The sequence below is a fragment of the Cebidichthys violaceus genome, unplaced genomic scaffold (assembly GCF_023349555.1).
Source record: "Cebidichthys violaceus isolate CVI_PGR_0920_01 unplaced genomic scaffold, fCebVio1.0.p SCAF_46, whole genome shotgun sequence".
In the NCBI taxonomy this organism is placed as follows: Eukaryota; Metazoa; Chordata; class Actinopteri; order Perciformes; family Stichaeidae; genus Cebidichthys; species Cebidichthys violaceus.
In genome coordinates this window covers 1,571,679-1,580,306 of record NW_027176661.1, presented here as the reverse complement: position 1 = coordinate 1,580,306, position 8,628 = coordinate 1,571,679, and the positions used below count along the sequence as shown (strand labels likewise).

Here is an 8,628-nt window from a genome sequence, read left to right as displayed (position 1 = left end):
CCAGGTGACACCATGTACATGTTGTGAACCCACTCCACACATGTCTGGGAAAGATGTCTGCTAATTCACCATAAATATATTATGTCACCTAACGTCTACATCCCATAACATCACTACATATAAACATTATTGATTTGTGGATCAAAATCATCGTGTGTTGGAACGGTATTTATCCAGTATAGCACATGATAACCATCATTGTAAGCAGTGTAGGGTTGTGCTAAAGATGAAAAGTGAATAGAAAGTGCTGCAGTGTGGAAAGCCTGAATGTTTACTTTTTGTTTCAACACATACCCCCCCAATTGAGATTATAGTTTAGTTAGTATTAGATCTGTTGGTATTATACAATAATTATATAATACTATATTGAGTATGCAGAAAAAAGAGCGGGGACAACTTTATGCACAGACCTCTCAGGTTGCTTTTCTATGTATTTGCAAGTAAAAGTATCACTGCAACAACAATTCCTTTTCTTAATTTTTTTTTTGGCCCATTAGTCATCCTTATAGTTAACAAGTCACACATGACTATGAGGATGTGCTAAATTTCCACTATGCTCTTTTTTTTAAAACACTGCATATTTGTGTCTATTGCTGTTTCCACTGTGAACGGGTTTTTAGTTTCCTAGCTATGCTATTGTCATTACCATCCATGCACTTACTGGCAAATGGTGATGTGTCTCCTGAGCATTTGCCATGAAAAGTGAAGGAAGGTTCACAGCTTTAAGTGTGATACTGTACGCTTCATTTTAGCTGTTATTACACAAACGGATGCATCGACAGCGTGTTTCAGGTTCCCTATTATAATATATCACATCAATGCAACACCCTGTTCATGCCAAATGAGGTGCTATGATCTTTTTAGCACTTTGTCTGTGCACTGAGCACACAATATTACACTTTATCACAGAGTGCACAATGAAGTGTAGTACATGAGCTCTTTGAGACAACTCTGATGACAAATGTTTCATCCTTACAGTCGGTCGTCCTCTAGTACTTGGCTCCATCTGTAATGCTCTTGAGGGATGTCTCAGATTATCACCAAGGACATCATTTCTAATCAAATCTTTATCTCCGTGCATGTGTTTCTTTTTATTGCTAAGGTCACATGAAATTTGGCCAAGTGCACTTCACAGCAAAATGAAAAGACTGGTCTTTTTTTAAACTGCGGAGAGTAAATTTGAGAGGAGCCACAATTACAATTAGAACAGATGGGTCTGCGATTGTTATGAAATCAGCTGTTTCGGTCCGCCACCTTCCCAAATGGACTTGCACAACTGCATGCATTCATTTTCATTCTGTTTTTCCACCTCTCAAGTGCAATGTATGGTGTGTTTTTTTATGAATCTGAGAGATTATCTTTGACATAATAGGAGAGTAATAATAATAATAATACAGTCGTCTGTTGGTTTTGGTAGGCATGAACATGACCTAACTCCAGAGTGCACCCAAAAACAACTTTTCACTCAGTTAAACCATCTCTCTGTCTGGTCTTTTTAAGTTTATTGTTCCATTTCTCTGGTTTCTCCAACCCCTCCTCTCGTTACCCCCCCCCCCCCCCCCCCCCCCCCCCCCCCCCCCCCCCCCCCCCCCCCCCCCCCCCCCCCCCCCCCCCCCCCCCCCCCCCCCCCACAACTACTCATCTACTCCTCCACTGCTATTCCCTGTGACTCCAAAAGGAATGCACGTCCAACTCGAAGGGTTCGTCAGGAGTCATTGCAGAAACCTACACCCGAGGCTTGGATTCTCGCTAAGTGTAAAGGTCACTGTTACTCCCACACATAATGGCAGCGGCCGCACAGTTGTGCACACTCAGACGCTGTCCGCCCCCCAGCAGACTCAGCACGTCATTGCATTCCTGCTTCTACACTCTGTGTCAACACAAACACAGCGCAGCAGGACCACCGACTGCTCAAGTCTGCTACTCACTATGAGCAGTTCATTTTCAAAGTAAAAAGAAGTCATATGCTGGCTGCCACATGCACTTTGAGACACAACCTCTCTATACAAACTCTGCTTTGTGTTTTAATGAGCTGTCCATCCTGCCTGCTCCAGGCTTTGATCAAGGTGTTGCTGCTCTGTAGTCTGTCAAAGTGGCTGATTTGATAGTATTATTGAAACACTATCCCCTCCACAGGCCTCAGTAATGTAGGCTAGAGGGTTTGCTCTTCCGTGAATCTTAACAGTGAAAGAATACTCCCCCCTCTAGAGTGTTATCCTTGCCTTGGTGGATTGCGGGGGCATACAAACGATCTCTGGCTCAGATGCTTTGGAGCCAAAGGAGCCCCTGGGGCTTAGGGAAATACGGTAAGAGGAAAGAGATCATTAGTTTTAGGATACTTGTTTGTCTAAATCCTTTTTGGAGCTCTTTTTGTATCCTGTATGTATTTTTGTTTAAGCTAGATGGCTAAAGTTAATCATTCTATCAGGGAAAGAATCTGTTTTGTAAATTAAAGGTCTCCCAATGCTGTTGTGGAATGTAAAGATTTATGGCCCTAATAGTTGAGTGTTACATCCCATAGAGCCTCAGGCTCTGCACCCACCTGTGCACCCTAATAATCAGCCAGACACTCAGGATGGACGTTAACGGATTTAACGGCCATCTTAACCATATTTACACTTCTTTAACTTCAGTTTCAGCCATGTAGAGAACCAGAAACATCTGCTGTAAACATTTGAATGTCCACAAAGCCTCCGTCACAACTTCTGACACTACTTCCCTCTGCACCTCTTTCCTAGATGCCCCCTCCGTTATATTGAAACCAGGGTTATTATGGTGAAACATCTGGCTCTAATTAGAGCATTCACCTCCCTCCCTTCCCACCGCACATCATCCCCCCTCATGGGTCTTTGTCGCCGCCGTTGTCCTTTCAGTATCTCTGTCCGTCTCTTCATCCATTCTCGAACTTTCTCCCCCTCCTATTCCTCCCCACTCATTCAATCACTCCTTCTCTCCGCCCATCCTGAGCGAGCGGCCTCCCCCGTCTTTCACCTCCTGCTAGCTCATTTTTCAGTTTACTTCGCTTTATGTGCACGCTGCATCATGACACATGTGGACTGCATCTGGGGTCTCTCCTTGTTCCTGTCTCTGAGTTTAGGATGGACGAAGGCTCAGGAGACCAACTACACCAGGTGAGGACAATGTTATAGTATGTTTGAGAAACGTGCCTGCTTGAAATCAATTCTAATCTTCATTTATGTGGCTTTGGGGATTTTTTAGGTGAGCCTATTCTTGGTATGAACAAAAATCAACTAATTGAGTTCACAAGAGCCTCTAACTTGACGACTAAAATACTCTGAATTCTTTTCCGTCTCTCTAAGCAAATTCTTTCCAGTTCACTGTTTGATTGGGCACAGAGTTGTCCCGTTGGTTTTTGGCTCATGATGTGAGTGCAGTGGCTGAGCCGCCACAGATGTTAATGCTTTTGATTCTGCCTATGGGGTTGAATCAGAACAACTTGGCTCTGACTCTGGACATCTTGGCTTCAATCAGCAAGCGTCTGACTTTGCTGGGGTTCTGCTGTGTGAGATCGTAGTTTGTGTTTTTCTTTCCATTGCATTCAAGTATAGGTTTATTTCTTCAGAATGGGGGATGGCTGAAAAATGTTTTTCTTACTTGCTCCCTTCATGTTCTTGTCCCTTCCTATGTGAATCATTTAAACATAATTTTCTCAGTTAAAAACAAAAAGTCTCCACACCACAAACTGTAAAATGCCCGAAAACGACAACTTATTAATTACAGGCATATTCCTATTTGCTGACAAGTATAAATGGGTCTATGGTATCCCAGCTGGCAACAGCCTGAAATTTCCCCTTCTGTGAATTTAGTTTTGACATTCAGTGAGCTCTGAGTGTATGGAAAGCAACATACTTTATTACATAAAGTAACACAGTAATAGTGTTAAATAGTCTGTCAGCTGTAAAATGTACTTAAAAATCTTTTTTGTTCATGCTTCTTCATTTCTACCACTTCAAACAGCGGTCCCCTAACATTTTAAACCGTGGCACCCATCCAGAGGGATTTTTTTCACTCACACTTGTTAATTACTACGACAAGCATACGTTATGAGCTGTGGCATAACTTAATTTAACACTCTATGTGGATTCTGATGTTTATTGGTTGGATTAAATATAGTCAAAGTATATGTGGTGAAACGGTATAAAAATGTTAAGCACCAGAAGGAATCTTTCCCATCCATAACGGAACCATTTCTTTAAAGTATTGGATTGTGTTAAGTTATGCTCTGAGTAGTCAGTTTTAGTGTTAGTATTCAGAAACCACTATAGGTAACCAGCTAACAAGGTTTTTGGTGCATTTCAAAATAAGGTTCAGTATGTAGATGGTCATGGATTGAGCTTTGTTATGTTTGTTTTGAAGTTGGCAACGCTTTCCACTGATAGTTCATTGTTTCTCACTAGATCATTATTATAAAATGGTATCTAATCATTTATTTCCTTAATTATATACCATTATATAGCATTTTTTATTTCATTACAAATTCATTATTTTTTAATTTAATTTCAATGTCTGTTTTGATTGCATTATGGCATTTTTGTCAAGTTTTATTTCATGACACTTTTCATGACAGTGGTGTTGTCGCCACCACCTCACCTTTCAACTACTCACTTGTCCCCTGTCTCTCCACCACTACCACATTTAGCCAGTTAGCTCCTGTTAGCTATAGCAACATTAATGCTAAAAGTTATTCTGAAATAACTAACTAAACAGCTGCTGCTGTAAATAAACACAGTGCACAGACTCTAACGAAACCAGAGACAGTTAAGAAATGCCAGAGCTAACGAATATTCGCAGTGCAAAATATGGCTGTTAGATGTGAAAATATCTAATGTTGGCAAAAAAAATACAAATTCATTATGCAGATTTTTTTTCTCCCATATATTTCAAAGCTGTAATATGTCATGTTTGAGATTGATGTGTATGAGTAAACAAGGGTCTGTGTTAATAAAGCATCTTCATCTGAACATGTACAGAGCATTTCCTATTATTTTCTTGAACTAGTAATAATTCAATTCCATTGTCTCATAGATCTACAATACCATTAGTACTGTCCATGATATTTCCTCCCCCACTGTCTTACTGTCTCCTTCTTCACAGGCCTGTGTTCTACTGTGGAGGTGACCTGGTCATAGACTCAGGCTTTGTTGGCAGTGAGGGGTTCCCAAGCTTCTACAAACCCAACAGCAAATGTACCTGGCGTATCACCGTGAGTCACTGACCCTGTAACATGTCTTAATACTGACTCTTTCCTCACTCAGTGTCTCAGTGTCTGACTCATTTACAATCTATCTGGTTTCCAGGTCCCAGAGGGAAACGTGGTCATGCTCTCTTTCCGCATTTTTGACCTGGAAGCTGACTCACAATGTCGCTACGACTATCTGGATGTGTACAACGGCCATTCCAACTTGGTGCAAAAACTAGGCCGTTTTTGCGGAACTTTCCGGCCCGGTACTCTTATTTCTACCACAAACACCATGATGCTAGAGATGGCGTCCGATGCAGAGACGCAGGGCAGAGGGTTTGTGGCGTATTTCAGTGGAGCCAAACCGTACCTTGATGGTATGTTGTCACATTATTTTTAAATTACATTTTATATGAACCATGAACTGTAACATTTACTGTTATCTCTGTAATGTCTGGTGGAATTAAATCATAAAAGCCCCAAAATCATAAAGAGAGAAAAGACCAGGTTACTTGTACATGTAAAAACTGATGCTATGAGGGGGGGGGGGGGGGGGGGGGGGGGGGGGTCGGTGCAATTAGGCAGCATATGCACAGGCCCCCAAGTTTCATGCCAAGCTAGACTAAGAATACCAGCTCTTATTTGTGTAAGATCTTTAATTTTGAACTTTGACTTAACAGTCAAAACGTTATTGAGAAAAAGTTACCTAACAAAATCAGTACATTGCATACTTCTTAGTATGTGGTCTATGTTATCTTCATTCATTGTTCTCATGGAGTGTGCCTGACTTGTTTCAGACCAGCAGTTCTGTGGGGGGAAGATGACAAAAAGCCAGGGTGAGGTCAAGACGCCCAACTGGCCTGACAAGAAATACCCTGCAGGGACCAGCTGCTCCTGGCTCATCACTGTGGAGCCTGATATGGTCGGCAGCACACCCACTCCCAGCATGAAAACATTTTATTTTCCAAAGTCTCCACACATCCAACATGGAAAACGACAGCTTAAGTGATCATTTAAAGTCATATTTCTGTTTCTGTTTGGGTACCAGGTAATTCAGGTGACGTTTGACAAGTTTGTCCTGGAGGCTGACACTTATTGTCGGTTTGACTATGTGGCATTCTTTAACGGTGGAGAGAAAGATGATTCACGGCTGATTGGAAGATACTGTGGCGATCAGGCCCCACAGTAAGTGACAGAGATCCATAAAGGTGTTAGTTGGCCTTCAAAGTTATTTTAAATTGACCACTTTTAACTTTCCACCCCACCTTCTACCTGTTTTCCTGACCAGGCCCATTACTACCAGTGGCAATGTGCTACTAGTCCAATTCGTGTCTGACCTGAGTGTGACATCTGATGGATTCCTCGCGCACTATACCAGCGTCTCACGTGGTTCTCAGATACCAACATTCAACTCAGGAGCCGGTACAAGGTCCATCCCTGCAAAACCTGCAGTCAAACCTGCCGCCACCATAAAGCCACCAGTTCCCACTACCAAATATGTGCCACCTGAGCCCACTGGGAGACCCAAACCAGTCAAACCCACAAGAGGCCGTGGACAGGGCACCACAGGCCAGGACAGGAGAGTGCCTGTCACAAGGCCAAATGGAAAGAGACCTGGTGGGTGAAGTTATGTGCATGCTACGTTTGTGTTTCAATGTGTGGAAGATGTATATCTAATGTTCATTTGTGTGGCATTCTTTGCGTTTTTAGTCCCTCAAAATCCTCTGTGTGCCAAAGCCTGTAAAAGAGATGGAACCATCAAGACCAGTTTCTGTGCCAGTGAATTTGGTGAGTTTCCTACCATTCACATGATGCAACAAGTAACTAACACGATGCAGTGTTCTCACTGAGCTCTCCTTTTTGCAGTGGTAACCGGGAAGGTGACCTCTCTTACCCCCGGACCCCGAGGTACTCTTCTTATCAGCGTCTCCCTCGATTAAGGCCTACAAAGTAGGTCGACTAACAATCACGCAAGTCGGAGAGACCATTTCTGTTAAGCTGGTGTCACAGTGCAAGAAGTGCCCGCTGCTCCGCAGAGGTATCTTGGATTTACATACATATACGCCACAGATTATTAGCATTTCTATTTACTCAAAAATATATGTACTTATCACTTTTTCTGGTCCCTCTTCTTTTCCTATAGGTGCCAATTACATTATCATGGGTCAAGTGGGTGAAGACGGACATGGTACCCTGGAACCTGGTGCATTCACAGCTCCATACAAAGCCCCACATGACAGATTATTAATGAATATCAACAGCCAACTCTGTTAATCTCACACGTCTTTAAAGGCTGAGAAATTCTGATGATATATCAAACACAAAATCCAGACATTACAATGTGAATTACAGATCTATTAATGCACGGAATTGCAGTAAAAAAAATAACTTCAGTTTAATCCACCATTTTAAAGGAATACAAATTATTTTATTCAAGCATCTGCCAAACCTAATGTTTGTAATTTATATATGAATAAAGGTTTTATATCTCTTTCAAATGGTTTGGCTGCATACTTATTCATAACTTTGCAGCTCAAGCTCTCTCCAACTGTATCTCTGTTTCCACCTAGTGGATTTAAAGAGTAATAGCACACTCTTGATTTAAAATCCTTTGACATGAGTTGACCATTAGTCATGTAGTCTACCATCAGTGTGTCAAGTCTTACATGGAGATTAATGATCCCAGAATGTTTGCTTGAGTTTTAATAAACTAATCTTTTTGCATCAGAGGTGAAATGAGAACAATGAAATGTTTAAAATGTCCTATTCTGACAGCGTGTCACTAGATCGCAATCCAAAAACGATCTCTTGCTTCCAAAGCTGCTCTTTATTTGGTATCTTTCATGACCTGGTGACCTGTCGAGGATGCTCTGGGACAGCTCTGAGACATTTTTTTAAAGAAATAAGCAGATGAGAAACATTTATAAATGTATTGATGTTATATGGTTTTGTTGGTCCAAAACACAAAGTGAACAGATTACAGATACAACATTATACTTAATGCTATTGCAGTGCCATATGATTATGAATACTATTCCAACTGTAAATTACTCTGTCAATTATATCAAGCTTTTACAAATGTCTTTAAAACTGAGAATATATTTAATTAATTGAACAGAAATGTCACAAATGTATCTGTAAATTGTAAGCTGTATTCACATGTAAATACTATTACAAAATACTTCTAATACCACCGACACTTCAGCAAATCTCCTGAACAAACACATACCAGACTTCAATCCACATTTATAGCTGAACATAAATATAACTCACAAAAAAGATCACATTAATGAATGACATTTCAAAGTACTGCTCACCAAATATAATCATTATTCAACTGAAGATGTTTTCCAAAAAGTAGATTCAAAATCAAGACTTTTTGTTATGCAATTCCTAACTTTACCAGACAACTCCTTTGTCTTTAAACA

General features: G+C 41.0%; 1 protein-coding gene across 1 annotated transcript; it reads left to right on the top strand.

Annotated features, from left to right (window-relative positions):
• Positions 1–2,925: 2,925 nt before the first annotated feature.
• Positions 2,926–7,929, top strand: LOC137886865 (procollagen C-endopeptidase enhancer 2-like). Its single transcript, XM_068729528.1, is given in 10 exon segments — positions 2,926–3,131; positions 5,116–5,224; positions 5,319–5,577; positions 5,998–6,122; positions 6,249–6,385; positions 6,489–6,817; positions 6,911–6,988; positions 7,067–7,134; positions 7,136–7,238; positions 7,344–7,929. Coding segments are annotated over 10 exon segments (1,428 nt in total). The 5' UTR covers positions 2,926–3,042; the 3' UTR covers positions 7,475–7,929.
• Positions 7,930–8,628: the final 699 nt, after the last annotated feature.